At 42.2% G+C, this 20,542-nt stretch overlaps 1 protein-coding gene and 1 long non-coding RNA gene across 2 annotated transcripts in view; both read right to left on the bottom strand.

The window, feature by feature from the left end:
• The window catches only part of LOC144459418 (uncharacterized), an 83,722-nt gene that overhangs the window by 13,936 nt on the left and 49,244 nt on the right, over positions 1-20,542 (bottom strand). Inside the window, exon 2 of the long non-coding RNA XR_013488395.1 lies at positions 15,299-15,408. This is a non-coding gene — a long non-coding RNA (uncharacterized LOC144459418). The remainder of the gene's footprint in view (positions 1-15,298; positions 15,409-20,542) is intronic.
• On the bottom strand, positions 1,542-10,085 carry LOC144459429 (uncharacterized). Its single transcript, XM_078163468.1, has 3 exons — positions 6,144-10,085; positions 5,891-5,965; positions 1,542-3,300 (listed from the first exon to the last, which is right to left on the bottom strand). Exons 1-3 carry the CDS (start codon positions 6,342-6,344, stop codon positions 3,130-3,132), a joined length of 447 nt encoding a protein of 148 aa, XP_078019594.1. The 5' UTR covers positions 6,345-10,085; the 3' UTR covers positions 1,542-3,129.

The following is a 20,542-nucleotide window of genomic DNA, read 5'->3' as shown; positions in this document are numbered from 1 at the left end:
TTCCGGTTGCGATGGCCCTGAGGACATCGTTAGGGAAACTGAAACATTTGAAATGAGAACTGTAAGGCAAAGGTAAGACATGATCGGTAATGTAAATGCATTTAGAGCCAAGATGAACATTGTCTCTGTGCATTTACAAAGAAGAAAAATGCTGCACTTTCCTTCTGTTCAGTCAGTGGTGAATGACAATGTTTCTGCATCTGGAGCTTTTAACAGAGCTGCAAAATAGTACTCTCAACTCATAACCCCACTTGGGCAAGAGTTTGAGGACAGGTTTTATGACTTTGATCAGCTGGATCTATGTGTGTCATTCGTTTCAAATCATTTCATGAAAGTTGACATGGCATGCATTGCTGAGCAACTAAGTGCAACATTCAACTTGGATGCTGGAGAGGTAGAGATGGAAACTCTCACATTGCAAAGTAAAATTCACCTCAAAGCCCAACAAGATGCACCAAACTTTTGGTGCCTTGTGGGCCCAGAAAAGTACAAAGGTGTGTGCACAGCAGCTATGAAAGTTGCCTGTCTTTTTGGTTCATCCTATCTGTGTGAATCAGCCTTTTCTTTCATGAACTTCATTAAGAACAAACACAGAACACACCTTACCGATGTACATCTGCAAGACTCAATTAGAGTATCAATGTCAAGTTACAGTACACTTGTGAACAGCAAGCAATGCCAGGCTTCCCACTAACAGACCTTTACAGAGCAGTGATGGGTTTGCAGATGTGATAGATGTGATGATTTGTTCAGAAATGTTACAGATGTAGTGGTTTGTAAAAAAAAATGTGACGAACGTAATGATTTGTTCAAAACTGAACTGAACAGATGTGGTGATTTGTTTATAAATGTGTCAGATTAATTGTTTAAAATTGTGACAGCAGTGATTATTTGTTCAAAAGTGTGAGATGATTTGTCCAAAAATTTGACAATGTGATTACCACAAATGTGACAGATGTGTTAAAAATGTAACATAGGTGATGGTTTGTTCAAAAATGTTTCAAGAGTGATTTTATTCAAAATTTCAAATGACTTGTAGAAAATCAACACAGCCCCTTTTTTTCTCCCTCTCTGCCACACATCCCATAGTCTACACCCTACCCCACAGATACACCTTTCTGCAATCAATAACAACATATACACGCCACTGCCTCACATACAAACATCAAAACATGCACACATGCACGTGCACGCACAGACAAACACACTTCCTACACAAACCCTACCTGAAACAATCTAATCTCTAGTCCTGGAATCTTATCATACCACCATATACATCATCATAACTGCTTTATGTTATTGTCTGTATGTCTGTCAATTGCATTTGTCCTATTTTCTACATACATGTACCACCCTTTTTTGACACAATATTTCACCAATAAAATAAATAAAGAAGGAAAGAATGTGCGGCTATAATGTGTGTTACTATTTTTACATACTGCATGGTGTTCTATAAAATATCAATTAAAGACACATTTAAAAAGTTATTTCAAAATTATTTATGAGTGATAAATTTCTTTTTATTTAGTCACAGTCACCTCTCTGTTAGTGATCATTTACAGTTTTTCTTGATTGTTTACACACATTTTCTGAAAGCATGCCTCATACTCTCAGAACTCTACACACAAATCAAAAAACACACACAGTGGGCAAAACCCCTCAATTCTCCTGCAAAATGAAACTTTACATTCAAAACAATGTTATTTCTTCTCAAAATGGTATTTTGTTTTCAAATGACATACACAAACCATCATATGAATAGACATTTATAAGAACCAGTTGAACACTGATGTGCTCAATGTAAAACACTATGATGAATGGAAAACACTTCTTCTCCATTCATCATAATGACTTAGGCCTTTTTTTGTTCAGTGTTACACTTACTACAGACAGTACATACATAAGTGTGATGTAAAACATTTTAGAATATTGTTTTTATACTCAGAACACACAAATACATGGTAACAAATATATTTTATTTTTCCCACAAAAACAATGTACACAGTGTACATCCCAACCAACACAAAGTTGCACATACAGTGGTCTACATACAAAACAACAGATGAATTTACTGTATACAGTTACAGTAAAAAAACAAAACAAAACTATGCTGCCACATGGTCAACCAAAGTGGCTCGGATCTCATTAGAGATTACAGTCCTTGACCTTCCTCGTCCTCGACCTCCCCGTCCTCCTCCTCTTACTCTCACTCCTCTGGCTCGGGCTCTGGCTCTGGCTCTGTTTCCAATGTTGGCATCCATTGCTCCAAAACAGAAAAGCTCACCTGTTGCCCTTTTATGCTAAAGCTCTGATTGCTAATTGTAAAACTGTGTGACAGGTGTTTGCTCATGTGATGAGTCAGTGTGCATAGTAGGGCAATTAACTTTAAAATTTTGAATGACAGTGTGTTCCTTGTGAAAACAAGAGATTTTCTTCATGAAAATTGTGCCAAATGCAGAGAATTGTGTGTAGTGTTTTGAAAAAAAAGTGTTTTAGAACTGCAATTTGAGTGTAAAGCAGGAATTGTGCTTGTAGTTTAGCAGAATTGGTTCAGGGGGTTGGTGCATGAGTTACATGTTGTGGTCATTGTGTCTCAAGTACCAGTATTTGTGTGTAAACAATTGAGAAAAACTATAATGGTTTCCTATGAAGCACTTTAAGTCTATTTGAACATGAATGCTATGAATGAATCATTGATCAATCTCCCAACATTTAACAAATATAATGATAGAGATTTTACCACAGTGATGGTTTGCAGAAGTGTGATGAATTAGTGGTGCAGACACTATAAATCACTGCAACTGTGCATAAAGACAGCTCCTCTGGCACCATCTGACAACCTCACCGATGTGAAACAGTTGGTGAAATTTCTCTTTCTGTACTGTATTTCTCATTTACAGGTCTAATGAGTGGTGGAGGGGAACAAGTATTGATATGCAAACAAATGTTTCAGGGCGTTTCTACATCCATTCATGGCTCACTGTGGGTGTTGTCATGACCTGGCTCAAAGCCATGGCAAAAACGAGGAGACGTATGGTTTTTAAAGTAAAACGAAATGATTTTATTACAAACAATATAAAATTAGGTAATTGGCAACATAATCAAATACTAACTGAACTAACAAATAAACTAACTAAACCACAACATAATGGCGCCGAGGAATCGCGGGCGCAGTGATGCAGCCGCGCCAGATAGGTTACGGAGCAGAGCAGAGAAGACCAAATGTGAGGAGTAGTGCCAGCTCTTATACACCTGTGGACTGGCCAGGTCCACCCAGGTGTGGCAAGCCCCACCTACGACCTGCAGGGAAAGACAAGACAACACAAGAGAGGGAACACAGAACACAACAGCAGGCCCTAGAGACAGGAGGCCGTCACACCCTCCTCCATAAAAACCGGGTTCCTATCCCGGAACCCCAGACAACTCAGTGCTAACTGAAATCAAAAATATAAATTTTTCAATTCAACCAAATCAAATACAATCTATTTTTCTTTTACTTCATCTTTATCATTACACTAAACTATTACAACCTTACCCAAAGAGTCACTTTTTTCAATATGTACAAAAACCTACCTATGCTTATTATTAAGACTCTCAAATGCCTGCTGGCAAACAGGAGACCATACAAAAGTCACGCTTGCCTTAAGCAAATCCGTTAATGGTGCGACTACAGAGAAATTTCTGCAAAAGCTCCTGTAATAACCAACAAGACCTAAGAAACGCATGAGCTCTTTTTTGGTTGTAGGAACAGGAAAACACGCAACTGCCTTAACTTTCTCCTCAACGGGACGGACTATACCCTGCCCCACCACCCGACCGAGATACGTCACCGTTGCTTTGGCGAACTCACACTTTGAGAGGTTAACGGTCAGACGTGCCTCAGCCAGACGGGCAAACAACACACGCATGTGCTCAACATGAGAAACCCAGGTGTCAGAAAAGACAACCACATCGTCTAAATAGACGGTACACCCCTCCAAGTCCCCCAGAACTTTTGTCATGAGCCTCTGAAATGTGGCAGGGGCATTACGCAACCCGAAAGGCATGACATTGTAAGAATACAAACCAGTCGGAGTAATAAACGCGGATAACTCACGCGCATGCTCAGACAAAGGGACCTGCCAATAACCTTTTAGGAGGTCGAACTTGCTGACATATTTGGCGTGGCCCACTTGGTTGACACAATCCTCCATGCGAGGAAGCGGAAAAGAGTCGGGTTTCGTTAGAGCATTTTAGCTTACGAAAGTCAGTACAAAATCTGGGAGTGTTGTCAGACGTAGGCACTAAAAGACAAGGGGAAGCCCAACTGGAAGAAGAAGGTTCAGCGATGCCAATATCAAGCATGTATTTTCTTTCAGCATCCAGATATTTATGTTTTCCAGGGGTCACCCGGTAAAATCTCTGCCTGATTGGCTGGGCATCTCCAACATCAATATCATGCTCTATTAAGTTTGTCTGCGTGGGAGTGTCGCTGAACAAACAAGGAAAAGATTTTATGACATTACATAAATCTGCCTGTTTGGACTCGGCTAAGTGACCTAAGAGGACCTGCAGGTTACTCAGGGACTCCGAGTTTTTAAGGCGACCTTGAAGAACTGCGGGATCAACACAAGGTAAACTATCCTCTACCTCAGTGGACACTGACTGGAGAATAAACTGTGGACACTCTCCCCACCGAACCAGCAAAGTGTGGAAGTCCTGAGGCACTCTCACTGTCGGTGTCATCTGAAACACGAGCATAATAAGGTTTTAACAAGTTGACATGACACAGCTGCATTTTCTTTCTACGCTCTGGAGTAGAAATCATGTAGTTGTGTTCAGAGACTATTTGTCACTTCATATGGACCAGAATACTTAGCCTGAAAGGGAGAAGTCACAATAGGTAACAACGCTAAGACTTGGTCCCCCACACTAAACACGCGGCGTTCAGCACGCCGGTCATACAGTTTTTTCATCTTAGTCTGAGCAAGTGTCAAGTTTTTCTTTGCCAACTCTCCGGCAGTAAACAGTCTATGGCGGAAACCATTCACATAATCAGTAAGATTTTTAGGTGGCTCGGCATCCTTCCACTGATCACTCAGAACATTTAAAGGACCACGCACAGTGTGACCGAACACCAAATCATTTGGGCTGAAACCAGTGCTCTCCTGTGTCTCATCTCGAGCTGCCAGCATTAACCCCTCCTCCCAATCTCTGTCCATCTGCACACAGTAGGAACGCAACAATGATTTTAAGGACTGGTGGAAACGTTCCAAAGCTCCCTGACTTTGGGCATGGTACGCAGATGCTTTGTTATGCTTAATGTGAAGCTGTTTCAACACTTGAGAGAAGAGTTTGGAGGTAAAATTTGAGCCTTGGTCAGACTGGATTACCTTTGGAATGCCGAAAATAGAAATAAACTGAGACAGTGCGCGCACAACAGAGCGCGCAGTAATTGTGCGTAATGGGTACGCCGCAGGAAAACGAGTGCTTTGACACATAACCGTTAACAAATACACAGCACCTGAACGAGAGCGAGGAAGCGGTCCGACACAATCAATAATAAGGTGCTCAAACAGCTGACTTACGGCAGGAATCGGGAGCAAAGGAGCGGGCTTAACTCTCTGGTTCGGTTTACCTGTACGCTGACAGGTGTGACACGTTTTAAGATGAGATACTACATCCCTCTTTAATCGAGGCCAAAAGAAGTGCCTGAGGACCCGGTTATAAGTCTTTTCCACCCCTCCAGTGTCCAGATTCATCATGAGCAAGTTTCAACACAGACTCACGGAATTTAACAGGCACAACAATTTGGATAATGGGGTCTCCAACGAAGTCATCTCCGTGAGGCACCCACTTTCTCACCAGAAGCTCATTCAGCAAAAAAATAACCATGAGAATTATTTTTTACCTCATCTTCAGGTAACACCATGTCAAACAAACCCTCCAGAGAAGGATCCGCCCGCTGCTCCAATTTCAGCTCTTCCTGCGAAGCCGAGAGAGGGACGTCAGACAGAAAAATACAACGAATCTGACACCTCACCTTTAATTTATACAGGTTCAGAGACTGAATCAGGAGTGTCACGTGTCATTGAACGTGTTACCGCACACGCAGTGAAAACTTCAGGAAAGCTGGCCTGATACTCATCGGGCTGTTTTCTCACCAGCGGAACAGAAGAGACTACAGGGGGTGGCGGAGGTGGAGCGTCAGCCCAGACACGTCCACCTGCCACACCGTTACCCAAAGTCAGAGTGATGCCCCCAATTGGCAGCGCAGGACGCACCCCAACTGTTATCTCCCCCTGAAAAAGATCAGAATACAACACCATCTTGTGCAAAGGAACTTGCAAAACCTTCATCCCCATTCCCAAAACCGGCACAAAACACCCCGTGTGACTCTTCAGAGAACGGCAACACCGAAGCCTGAATGAATGAGTCAAAGGCAGCAGTGTCCCGCAGTATTTTAACAGGCACTTTACAATCACTCCCTACCAAAGAAACGTGACCATCAGAAACGAAAGGCAAGAAGGGTTCAAGTTCACCAGGTACATCGTTAACATGCTCATTCACACTTTCTACCTGTATTGAGAGTGTTTTTGGCACGGACACAGCGAGACAGGCACCTTTCGGCTGCCCCGCAGGTCCACTCTGTTTAGTCTTAGCTTTGAGTGCAAAACAGTCCGCTTTAAAATGCCCTTTCTTGTGACAGTAGCTACAGATTTTATCAGACTCTCGTGTTGTGCTCTCTAAAGTCAGACTTACCCAAAGGAACATAACTCACGGCACCTGCACACTCACCAAAACTGGTACCGTGAGTGCGCAACTCTCCAAAAGACCGTCTGTGCGTCAGCACATAGTCATCAGCCAGGGCAGCGGCCTCGCTCACTGTTTTTCCCTTGTGATCACTAATAAGTTGCGCAATGTTCACGGGAATAGAGTTTTTAAACTGCTCCAACAGTATCAGATCACACAGGTCATCAAAAGTCTTGACCTCCAATGCGGAACACCAACGCGTAAAATGTCCAGTTAAGTCCCGAGCGAACTCGAGATGCGTTTGTTTGTCAGCCTTTTTCCACGTACGAAAACGTTGGCGATAAGCTTCGGGTACGAGCTCGTAAGCTTTTAACACAACAGATTTCACAAGGCAGTAAATCTGGCTGTCTGACACGGACAGAGCTGAATAGGCTTCCTGCGCTCTACCGGTCAGCGCGCACTGCAACATTAAAGGAAGAGCGGACTCAGGCCACTTTCTCGTCTCCGCAACACGCTCAAATAACGAGAAAAAAGTCTCCGGGTCTTTTTCACTAAATTTAGGCAACAACCTAAGATTACCTAAAACATCAAAACAGTCAGGAGACCCCGGAAAACACGAAGACGCATCCACCTCAAAAGAGCCATCTCCAATTAACTTACCGCTTTTCATTAAATCCAGCTTATACTGCTGAAGCTGGAGCTTTGCCTGTTCAGTCTGAAAGCGCAACTTTTCAATAGCTAATTGCTTTTCTATTTCCACTTGTCTCATTTTATCATGTTCTAATTGCAACTTTAACACTTCTTTTTGCTGCTCGAAAGTGAAATTAGATGCTGCAATGAACGGCGAGGAAAAACCAGCATCAGGAGGACATACAGGCTCTACGGCCAACACACCCATCTCAGTTAAATTAGCTATCAAAATGCTCTTTACAGTGTCCTTTAACCGCCTGTCCGAAACAATTTCAAAATGCTCTGCAATTTTTAACAACTGCTCCTTAGTGCATTTATTCAAAAAGTCCTCAGAGGGAGCTTTAACGAAGTCAGAAATATCAGACATTTTTTATTATTACAGTGGTTCAAATCAAAGATTAACAAATTTACCTACCAAAAACCCTCGCGCACAAAGTGGCATCAAACACCAAATACTCGCCGAGCTGCTTTAATTCCCCCCAAACTTTAACAGATGGGAAAAGTTTGAGACACCCCAAACCCTGACTGCCTACCCACAGATCTAACTTGAGCCTCAAATAGCCGTCTTCGATGGCTTGCCGAGCTCGAAACGTCACCAGACCCGACATACCACTCTCGACCATGGACACAGCCGATCGTAATACCCCGAGCCCGGAGCGCTCCCTCCTCAGGATTTGCCAACAAAAATAAAAAAGAGAAAAAATAACCAAGTGACAAGTCCTGCTTGCCCGACGGCTAAGCTTATCGGGGTGCTCAAAAAAAACCCAAAAAAAACAATGAACTTTACTTAGATACAAAGCAGCCACGGCAAATATTACTTACCAAACGGATTATTTTTTCCCAACCATACCTCTCCGCGCAGCGTGCCAAACATTTCAAACAAAGCCCTCGCAGTTTCCGGATTCCCACGCCTCTCCGTAGTAAGCACGGTAACGTTATTTCATTCACAACCTTCCGAGCTAATACACAAACCGACTGAATGAATGACTTACCGGTGCGCACAGGCAAAACAAGTGGACGAGCCCCCATTTTGTCATGACCTGGCTCAAAGCCATGACAAAAACGAGGAGACATACGATTTTTAAAGTAAAACGAAATGATTATATTACAAACAATATACATTTAGGTAACTGGAAACATAATCAAATACTAACTGAAATAACAAATAAACTAACTAAACCACAACATAATGCACCGAGGAATCGCGGGCGCAGTGATGCAACCGCGCCAGGTAGGTCACGGAGCAGAGCAGAGAAGACCAAATGTGAGGAGTAGTGCCAGCTCTTATACACCTGTGGACTGGCCAGGTCCACCCAGGTGTGGCAAGCCCCACCTACGACCTGCAGGGAAAGACAAGACAACACAAGAGAGGGAACACAGAACACAACAGCAGGCCCTAGAGGCAGGAGGCCGTCACAGTGTTGAAATGAGGCTCCTCCACTGGCACCCAATGCCACAAGGATTGAGATTTATAAAATAAAATCAGGTGTATGCATGGCTTTATAAATCTGACAAAAAGAATGCTTATACACATTTTTTTGTCATGAATCTACACAGAGTTCTGTGCATTAGGCCACAGGAAGAGTTACTGCTACAAGAACACTGAATCAGGGCAAAATAGGGGTGTAAATGGGACAGCTGTGGCTCAGAGGTAGAGCAGGTCATCCACTAGATTGACCGTTCAATCCCCAGCTCCTCCAGTCCGCAAGTCGAAGTATCCTTGGGTAATATACTGAACCCCAAATTACTCCCGATGGCTGCTCCATCAGTGTGTGAGTGTGTGTGAAAGGTTACTGTGTAGCAGGTGGCACCATGTAAGGTAGCCTCGGCCACCAGTGTGTGTGTGTGTGTGTGTGTGTGTGTGTGTGTGTGTTAAAGTGGCTTACAGTAAGTGGTTGGAAGACGAGATAGCCGCTATAGGTGCAGTCCATTCACCATTTAGATAAAGCGACATAAAAGTCTATTCAGGAGAGTTTTATTGTGGCCTTCAGGGTTTTAATTTAGAAGCTGGAAGTCAGTATAATTTAAAATTTTGAAGGTGAAGATATACTTTCTTAGCTTTATGGCTCGTCAAAAATACTGTCTTTGACTGACTGCTTTCACTGTGATATTTATCAGCTCAAAACACATTTAGGAGATTGACAGAAGATTAATGTACTAACTTAAAATCAAAAACTTCATGATTTATTACCTCTGCCAAGGAGGTTATACTTTTAATACTGTTTGTATGTGTGTGTGTGTGTGTGTGTGTGTGTGTGTGTGTGTGTGTTAAAGCGGCTTAAAGTAAGTGGTTGGAAGACGAGATAACTGCTATAGGTGCAGTCCATTCACCATTTAGATAAAGCGACATAAAAGTCTATTCAGGAGAGTTTTATTGTGGCCTTCAGGGTTTTAATTTAGAAGCTGGAAGTCAGTATAGTTTAAAATTTTGAAGGTGAAGATATACTTTCTTAGCTTTATGGCTCGTCAAAAATACTGTCTTTGACTGACTGCTTTCACTGTGATATTTATCAGCTCAAAACACATTTAGGAGATTGACAGAAGATTAATGTACTAACTTAAAATCAAAAACATGATTTATTACCTCTGCCAAGGAGGTTATACTTTTAATACTGTTTGTATGTGTGTGTGTGGGTGTGGGTGTGGGTGTGTGTGTGTGTGTGTGTGTGTGTGTGTGTGTGTGTGTGTCTGTCTGTCTGTCTGTCTGTCTGTCTGTCAGCAGGATTATGAATAACTATGGGCCCAATTTCTATGACACTTGGTGGAAGGGTGCAGCATGAGCCAAGGAAGAACCCAAGAGTGTAACAGAGAGGACAGACACACAAATTGTTTTCACTTTCATAACATCACAAGACATTTGGCCTTGGTGAGATAAATGCCATATGTTTTAAAATCCAGTAGAGGGCAGTAAAGTTATGTAGTGACAAAAACAGAAACTTGACTCCACATCACATCACATCACATCACATCACTGCTACAAGTACCAGTAATTCTTTGGGATAGCCTACACATGTAGCTGCTCAACCTTCATACAGGAAGCATTCATTATGGAGCACCCAGTGGTTTGATGGTAACAAGACTTTTAAGATGTGGCTATAGAAACGTAAATAAACACATTATACATTTGATATCTGGACACACTGTATGTACATGATAATTACGTGTTTTATGATTTGCGCAAAAGTGTTTAGTGTGTGAAATATTTTCTATTTAGAAGTTAATTTGGAAGTCATGTACAGCTGAGATGATGTGGCTTCAGCTGCTCACAACCATATTTATCATTCAAATTATTTTTATTGATTTTCCAGAATCATTTAACAGTCAGTACAGTATGATCTGTGTGAAAGGGAGCAAAACATATCCAAGTCTTCATTCCTTCACTCTTTGCCGTCACCCAGCTCAAGTTTGTGAAGCACATAAGGACAAATAAGAAGAAATAATAACAATAATAATAATATCTAAAATAATAAATTGATTTATGTATAAAATAAGATTTAAAGAATAAAACATAAATAAAAAGTCATAATTAATTAATTTTCCATCAGGAGAAAGGTGAGGGTGGATTGTTCAATCCTCATCTTTATCTGGTGCAATGTTTCGCAGGTCAATATATTTCATATATTGACCTATTTCAACATATTTCAACGGGTTCCAGATTTACTGGAAAGTTTTAATCTGGCCTATGACAGAAGGCGCCACCATATAATAGGCCCATTTCCACCGCAGGAGCTTCAGGGCAATTTTACGGGGCCGGGGCCGTTGGTGCGTGTCTCCACCGCAGGAACCACCCCCGAAGGACAGAGTTCTGGAACTTTTACGGGGGCTAAACAAGTCCCTGCCTCGGGTAGGTACTCAACGGCCCCGAAAGACTCCTGGCTGGGGCTTGGGGATTACTTGGTGCTGATTGGATATACTCAAGGAGGGATGTGATGTCAACAGAAAGCAACAAATAGCCGGCATTTTTAAAACTCAGCAGACGAGGATTAGCTTGTTCATATAGCTTCCTCCGCCATGTAAAAAAAACTCACTAAACGGTCCGTGAAAAAAATATTCTTTCCAGCGGATATCTTACAACATGATTGAGCTAGCAAAGCAGTTTTGTGTTGCTATGTGTGGTATTTATTCAGTTTTGGGAAATCACGATGTCTAGAATGCATCAGTGGCTGCCGCTGACAGGGACAGCTAACAGCAGCAGCAAAGCTAACATCAGGACGTCATCTGTTAAAAGCCTCCCGTTGTCGGATACGACATGAAACTACTCCAGATAGCTCAATCATGTTGTAACTAAGACATCCGCTGGAATTTTTTTTTTTTTCACGGGCCATTTAGTGAGTTATTACAGACACCGGTAAGGGCTAACAGCTAACGGCGTCCCTACGTCGCCCCGGTAAATGGTCGCGCAACGATTACGTCACATCCAGAGCCCGTAACTTTACAGGAACCTTCCTCCTACTCCGCTCTCTCAGTGGAGACACAGCGGTTGAGAGGGCCGAGCAAGAGGACGTTCCTGTAGTAGTTCCTGCCCCCCAAATAGTACCAGGAACTTCTTCAGTGAAAAACGGGCCTATTAACTTCCTTTTATGCTTTTTGGGGTCTTCCCTCTTCTTTAGTGTGTTTTATAGCATTTTTCCAAGAGTACCCAGCTGCAAGCAAGATGGCGGAAAAGGGCGCTGCCATATATCCAATTCATACCAGAAGTCCATACCGGAAGTTAATATTCTTCGTGTACAGATACCGGAAGTCCATACCGGAAGTTGTATACATACCGGAAGTCTATACCGGAAGTCAGTTTTTTTGTTACAACATTTTTATTGGTGGTGTTTGTGCAAAACAGACCAGAGTATCACAGATAATAGTTACAAGGAGCACATCACCAAAGTTTTAAAAATTTATAATACAACCCACCAAACCACCCCTCATCCCCACCTGTCTACCCTAAGAAAAATAAATGAAAAAAATAAGTAAGTAAATAATAAAAATAAAAAATGAAAAAAAACAGCAGGCCATTGAAAAAAGGAATATAGGGATATTGTAGAACTGGCCAACCGTTAGAGTTTACACCTACATTCCACATTAGTAGTGCACATAGTAGTTACAGAATTCAGTCTTAACCTATCCTAATCTTGTGGAATTACGGGTAAATTTCTGAAATAAATTAAAAATGGCTGCCACCTTTTATAAAATAGGTCTGTTGACCCTTTGAGAGTGAATTTAATTTTTTCCAACTGGAGAAAAAACATGGTGTCACTAAGCCACACAGAGTGTCTGGGTGGAATGGAAGATTTCCATTCTAAAAGTATCCTCCTTCTTGCCAGGAGCAATAGAAAAGCAATCATGTCAGACACATGTGTGTTACAAGGGAGTTGAACTCTGGGCACACTAAACATGGCGAGCAAAGGGAAACCTTTGATTCTAAAATGTACCCAGTCTGAGATAGTATTGAAAATGGCTGACCAGAACCCACTGAGCTTTGGGCAAGACCAGAACATATGAAAAAGGGTTGCGAGACCAGTGAAGCAACAAGGACACATTGGACTCACATTTTGATAGATTTCTGCCAGCCGAGCATTACAAAGGTAAGTTCTATGTACCAGTTTGAGCTGGATCAGACTCAGGCGTGCACAAGAGGAAGAGTGGTTAATCTGATGTAAAGCATCGGACCACCATTCATCGGTCAGTTCAACTCCCAGTTCTGACTCCCATTTTCTCTTGATCTTGGGAGCAGAGTCACAAGTTAGCGATAAAACATTATCATAAATTTTGGAAATTAATTTTTGAGAAGTGTGTGGTAGTTTAAGAGTGTCCTCCCAGACCATATCGGGTGGGCAACGTAGGAAAGAGGTCAGCTGGGACTGTAGAAAATGACGACTCTGGAAATACCGGAAAAGGTCAGAACGAGATGAATCATATTTGAACCTTAGCTGGGAGAAGCTACAGAGCACATCGTCCTCAAATAAATCTGTAAAAGTGTTTATTCCAAGCCTGCCCCAGTTCCTGAAAGTCGAGTCTAATAATGAGGGAGTAAACATATGGTTATCACTTACAGGCCCTAGCATGGATGCTGAACGAAGATTAAAATGCCGCAGAAATTGGAGCCAGATCTTCAAGGTAGATTGCACAAGGGCATTAGAGGAGTATCTAGAGGGAGATACCGGAAGCGAGGAGTGGACTAAGGCAGAGAGTGAGGAGGAGTGGCAGCAATGGTATCTTTGTTACAAATTAAACCAACTAAAATTCACGTGTTTGCTGATTTTCTGCAATTTTTGTAGGTTTAACTTGTTGGGGTCAATGTTATTCCAAACAAAACATTTTTTATTTATTAATTGTATCATTATTATTATTATTATTAATATTTATTTTATTATGTATATACAGTATAGGCCAAAAGTTTGGACACACCTTCTCATTCAATGCGTTTTCTTTATTTTCATGACTATTTACATTGTAGATTCTCACTGAAGGCATCAAAACTATGAATGAACACATGTGGAGTTATGTACTTAACAAAAAAAGGTGAAATAACTGAAAACATGTTTTATATTCTAGTTTCTTCAAAATAGCCACCCTTTGCTCTGATTACTGCTTTGCACACTCTTGGCATTCTCTCCATGAGCTTCAAGAGGTAGTCACCTGAAATGGTTTCCACTTCACAGGTGTGCCTTATCAGGGTTAATTAGTGGAATTTCTTGCTTTATCAATGGGGTTGGGACCATCAGTTGTGTTGTGCAGAAGTCAGGTTAATACACAGCCGACAGCCCTATTGGACAACTGTTAAAATTCATATTATGGCAAGAACCAATCAGCTAGCCCAGTCTGATGAGTCCAAATTTGAGATCTTTGGTTCCAACCGCCGTGTCTTTGTGAGACGCAGAAAAGGTGAACGGATGGATTCCACATGCCTGGTTCCCACTGTGAAGCACGGAGGAGGAGGTGTGATGGTGTGGGGGTGTTTTGCTGGTGACACTGTTGGGGATTTATTCAAAATTGAAGGCACACTGAACCAGCATGGCTACCACAGCATCCTGCAGCGACATGCCATCCCATCCAGTTTGCGTTTAGTTGGACGATCATTTATTTTTCAACAGGACAATGACCCCAAACACACCTCCAGGCTGTGTAAGGGCTATTTGACCAAGAAGGAGAGTGATGGAGTGCTGCGGCAGATGACCTGGCCTCCACAGTCACCAGACCTGAACCCAATCGAGATGGTTTGGGGTGAGCTGGACCGCAGAGTGAAGGCAAAGGGGCCAACAAGTGCTAAACACCTCTGGGAACTCCTTCAAGACTGTTGGAAAACCATTTCAGGTGACTACCTCTTGAAGCTCATGGAGAGAATGCCAAGAGTGTGCAAAGCAGTAATCAGAGCAAAGGGTGGCTATTTTGAAGAAACTAGAATATAAAACATGTTTTCAGTTATTTCACCTTTTTTTGTTAAGTACATAACTCCACATGTGTTCATTCATAGTTTTGATGCCTTCAGTGAGAATCTACAATGTAAATAGTCATGAAAATAAAGAAAATGCATTGAATGAGAAGGTGTGTCCAAACTTTTGGCCTGTACTGTATATATATATATATATATATATATATATATATACACACATATATATATTTATAATTGTTGACTGCTTCAAAGTTTGTAAATGTATTGCTAAAATAAATAATATAAAAAAGACAGACTTAAAAACAGACTTCTGGGTAAAAAAAAAAACAAAGAAAAAAAAATGGAAAAACAGTAAAATAATTTAATTGTTTGGTTTATAAAATGTAAGAAAATGGTTTAAAATGTCTTATTTTGTCCCAAACAAATATCATTAAACATTACTGTTACATGTAGAAGTATATGATCTCAAACAGATACTTCTCATCAACATACCATGGAAATGAACTGCATTTTCCATATGGAGAGAGAGGACACCCAAACTCGGATGGTGAAAGGGTTGTGTGTCCCAGACTGGCTTCGTCACTCAAATTAGGGGGGTGCATCTGAAAAAAGGAGAAGTCAATCAACATTGATAGCTGGAAAACATACTGAACATCAACCATATTTTACCGACCTATAGGACTCATGGTGGAGGAGGCACATGTGTATGTGTATTAAGTGCTCTGATGCATTACTAAAACATAATACAAATGTATTTTTTGCAGACACCCGGGGCTATGTATACGTTATTTATCTGACCCGGTTAACCCTCGGGGGTCGCTCATGTCGTATACCACATGAGACGACTCTCGTTACTATTTTTAGAATATCTCCGGAAAACAAACTTGATTGAGCAGTACAGAGCTGAGGTTATACAAGCATTAATACACAAGGAGACCAGGCGAACCAAAAATTGGAAAAAATGGCTTGTGTGCAATGAGTGTGTGCACAGATGTTTTACACCACAACACACCAAAAAGCAGAGGAACACATATTAACCCCACTGCAAACTACACATCTAAATTAACTGACACATCAAGTATGGAGTTAGATTTGTGTCATTATTACTTGTGTGAGGGGATCGACAATCTGTGTGTAATCTGTTCAAGAGAGTGGTCTATCAGTTTGAGAGCATTATTTATTGATTTCACGCTCAAAAACCCTGCCCTCGCACTCAAATATCCTCTGCTTGCGCTTGGATCTACTTTGCTTCTACTCAAACTGTGTACTTGCACTCAGATACCATGTTGCTCGCACTCAGAGGCTTTTCTCCTTGCGCTCAAACTGCTTCTGTGCGCTCGCGGAATTTCTGCTCTCAGATTCTTGCCCTGTGCTTGAATTTTTTTGTGTAAGGTAACAACCCTGTCAAAATCCTCCAACCAATACAACGCCAGCTTTACTGTTGACCAATGAAATGATCCCTGCCTCCTTGTGGGCGCGCTCGGTTTAGTTTTAGAGCGGGTACTCTTTAACCAGGTTCATCCACTCCCGCCCGCCAGGGCTTTATTAAATGTTGTTCCCTTGCTTTCTTTATGACTTTTGGAATATAGGGACTGTTAATTTACACACGTGCGCCCGTATTTTTTACTATAATAGCCGCATACAGTATAATAGTAGCCGGATGGCACAGCGCCCCCCTAGTCGGTGTGCTGGAGGAGAAAACGACGTCATCTTCATCATGACTCAGGAGCGGGAGTGCAGTGGATTGCTGGCCAACATGGACCGTCAAAGTCAAGGACCTCAAGTAAATTTTTTTTTTATGTTAATGGGGCTGTCATTACTGGAACCAACTTTTTGTGGGTATTGTTTTATTTTCCATACTTTGTACACTAGCCAGGGGGTCACGAATCAACCACTTCAGCTCATGCTCATTGACAGCTGCATACCGAGAGCTAATGTTAGAAGTTTCCTAATGCTAGCTAAATCTGCCCCTTTCTCCTTAATACATCCACGGTCTGCCCACATTTAGCTATCTACCTCGCTGTAGCTATAACGTTAATTTAGTCCTGTAGTTCCCTTCCAAGCTTAAACTGAACATACTCATGCTGAAAAGTGCTCTATTTTCAGTCTCAGCTAGCTTGATGCACATTTGCATTAGCCCTGTAGCGCTCCCCTATGTTTTTCCAATAGTGAGTGATGGTCTGTTGATTATTGCATTAGTAGACTGTATATAAATACTGTATACAGTCAATGGCTGCTGCGGTCATAAACCACCTAAAATAGCATGTAACACTGACATGCGCCAGTGCGCCACTCCCCACCTACACAAACCAGCAGTTTTAGCAACTACTCCTACATCGCTGTCACGGGGTGCAACCTGTGCTTTAAAGTGCAACTTGCAGGTTAAATTTTTTCAAAAATATATACATAACCTTCTCTGAATATTACCATATGAGAAGTTAATTCAGAATTTATTATGGTTTACACGACATAAGGGCAGAAATTCAGAGGAAAAAGTGGCTCTTTTTAGCTCCTCTTCTAAAAACGCTTTTTTTTTCAACATGGCCTGATACTACGTCACGAGAGGGACTCTGCGTCCTTGACCCTGCCTCTGTCCAATGTGCAGTAGTAGGTGGTAGTGAGTCTGAGCGGTAGTAAACTTGTGAGTTAGTATTTTTTCGGTTGTTAACAGTGCATTTCACTGTTTGTGATTATGCCCAATTATTGTGTTTGTGCAGGTTGCACAAACTCAAGTCTGTCAGGACATCGAGTCCACCGTTTTCCGGACAGAAAAGGGAGTGGAGTTAGTTTTCGTGCCTGGGTGCGTTTTGTGCAGGTGAAGAGGCGCGATTTCACAGCTTCATCTGTGACCAAAAACGCGGTCGTGTGCAGCGCTCATTTTGGACAGGAGGATTATGTTCCTGGCGGAGTCCGCCTGCCCTCGCACATACCCCCGAGGTGCGGAGAGGGAGACCCAAGGCTCGGGGGTATGTGCGAGGGTGGGCGGGCTCCGCGGAGAGGGAGGCCTCCGTGTTTGAGACGGGAGCGGGCGGTGTGAGGGTTGATGGGCAGTGTGAGGCATGTTATGTCTGGTCTGGGGGTCAGATTCTCCACCAGAGCCCAGAAGGCATCCACCTCCCTGCAGCACATACACTCCACAGCTGAGGACATGGGCTGGCAGTTCCAACACAAGCACCTATCATACAAAAAATTATCAGGAAATCTTCGTATCTCTCTGTCTCTCCCTCTCTCCCCTGCGGACGTCAATACACCGTAATGCGGAGTTATAACACGCATAGCAAGATACGTCTGATACAAGCTGATATTTGTGCATTAGTTTCTACCGTTTTTTTCCCCGTTAAAGGGTTTTTTTGTGGGGAGTTTTTCCTTATCCGCTGCGAGGGTCATAAGGACAGAGGGATGTCGTATGCTGTAAAGCCCTGTGAGGCAAATTGTGATTTGTGATACTGGGCTTTATAAATAAAATTGATTGATTGATTGATTATGGTATAGCATTAGTTAATAGTGGCAGAACTATTGGTAGCTTTGTTATAACCTAATATGTGATGGCAAACTTAATGTTGTGATGTGAACACAGCGTTAGACATTGTTAGCTGTCATTAGCTAATGCTGGTCGCTCACCAAGACACCTGCCCAGTTCTCTATTGGTTCTCCTCACACCACAGCTCTATTTCTCTCCTGTTGCCGTTATTTCTCCTAACCCTGATCTGTTCCTGGTCTCTTGGACGCCTAGCAGGCTCATAATTATAAGCCTATGGGCCGTCATATGCATATGAATGTACATTTTCAACCTCTTCAGTCTCAAAACTAGTACTGGCATCCATGTTTATTAATGTTACACTCAATCGAACTCAGCCGGGCTCCCTTAAGGCCCGAACATACTCGGGCGTACTATAAGCGGAACGGACTCCGTGAGGAATGTCCGCAGTCATTCGGGCTTCCATAGTTGAGCACACTTCCGCGTTGTAGTTTCCTGTAAAAATGTCCGTGAAAAATCCCCGCGATGTGAAAAATAGATGCCGAGCAGTCACTGGTGCGCGGAGCGGAGTCCGCGCGGTCGTAAAATCTGAGCTTTGCGCGCACAGGGCTTGCGGACCTCTATGGGGTCCGTTCCGTGCACGTTCCGCCCGAGTATGTTCAGGCCTTTGCGCTACGTCACTTCCATTTAGTGGGTTTTTAGATGCGGAAGCAAAATTCTCTCACAAAAATGACCCCAAAAGTCACTGTAATGTGTATATGTGTGTTTTTGTTTTAATCGAGTTTCTACATCATTTTCCTACGCATTTATTCACCATGGTCTCCAACCTGCAAGTTGGGCTTTAAGGTAACTAGGTAACCACAGATTATTTTTTGCTGCAGCGTGTCAAAATAACGTATACTTTTGTTCTGTGTAAATGGTTGAGTTTTCCCTACATCCATGGACATGTACTTTTTAGGTTTAATCAGTTTCTGACTCACATAATAAGGCACAATCCTACACCTACACAGAAACTCCATCCAAGAGGTGGCAAGAAGTCTTATATCTTTGCTGGGTGACCACCTACAAGCCGACAGTCAGCAGCAGACAGCAACGGCACCTCAACAACAGACAGCGATGGCACCTGAACACCATAGAGCACCTAAACAGCAGACGGCACCACAGTCCGGAATTCAACAAGAAATAGCCAGGTTCTGTACATGCTCAGTGCATTATAAGGTTGAGACAACTAGTGTAGGGGCCATGTATTTGATTTGTGTTAAATTTAATATTACTCCCAAACACTAGGGAGTGTATGGTAAAGGCCGGGCTGCCCACAGGTAATTTAAGTTCACAAAGTAATCACAGGTGTTTGTGATGGAAAGGAGCAAACAGTTTTTGTCTGTGCTCAGATTTATTGTTTGGCTGTATTTTTTTTTAAACTTTATGTCGAAAGCTTATTGGAAGTGCCGAACAATACAAAAACTGACACTGGTAAGAAAATAAACACAGTTTATGTAAAGTATTGGAAAAGACTGGATATCATTTCTGAGTACATGTCTAAACAATTAGGCCATTAGCAGCCAGTAGCGGCTAAAGTGTAGGACTTAGTCACTACAGCTAGTGTAATATGTATCATGGGATTAATTATGTGTTAAAATTAAGATTTGGCTGAATGAATATGACTTCATGTGAATCCACAGATTTCCAGGCTTCTTTTCAAGAGCCCCTGCAAGGGGGAGGAAAAGATTCCGGTTTCCCAGTAGGGTGGTCGCCAGCAGTGGGAGGTCTGTAACCCTGCAATTCTATATGTTGAGTGAAAACACCGACAGGACACCAACAGCTCGCAGTGAGTTAACACTTCTCCTTGCTGGGATGGGGAGACGCACCATCACACTACCCGAGTCTGCTGACCACTTTGAGGTAAAGTAAGATAATCTGGATTTATTAACTAGTTTGTTTTTATACCAAACCAACTTTGAGAATTGAAAATGTATCTTTAATATTTGAACAGTTCTACCTAAAATTTGGTGTTGTATCTAAATACATTCGTGTAAAGCTTACATAGAATAAGGATGAAGCTGTGCTTCTTTGATACAATGTGGTGTTTTGTGTTTTGTACAGATTTCAAGACTCCTGACAAGTCATTACCCGAAACTCGAAAATATATCAGGAGGCTGGATACTGTATAAAGCCCTCGGTATTTTAGACATAAAAAAGCTATGTGTTGCACCCTTAGAATGAACCAGGCTCACAAGTCCATCTTCCTTGATGCAACT

Source organism: Epinephelus lanceolatus, chromosome 21, assembly GCF_041903045.1.
Source record: "Epinephelus lanceolatus isolate andai-2023 chromosome 21, ASM4190304v1, whole genome shotgun sequence".
In the NCBI taxonomy this organism is placed as follows: Eukaryota; Metazoa; Chordata; class Actinopteri; order Perciformes; family Serranidae; genus Epinephelus; species Epinephelus lanceolatus.
This window is presented reverse-complemented; position numbering and strand designations above follow the sequence as displayed.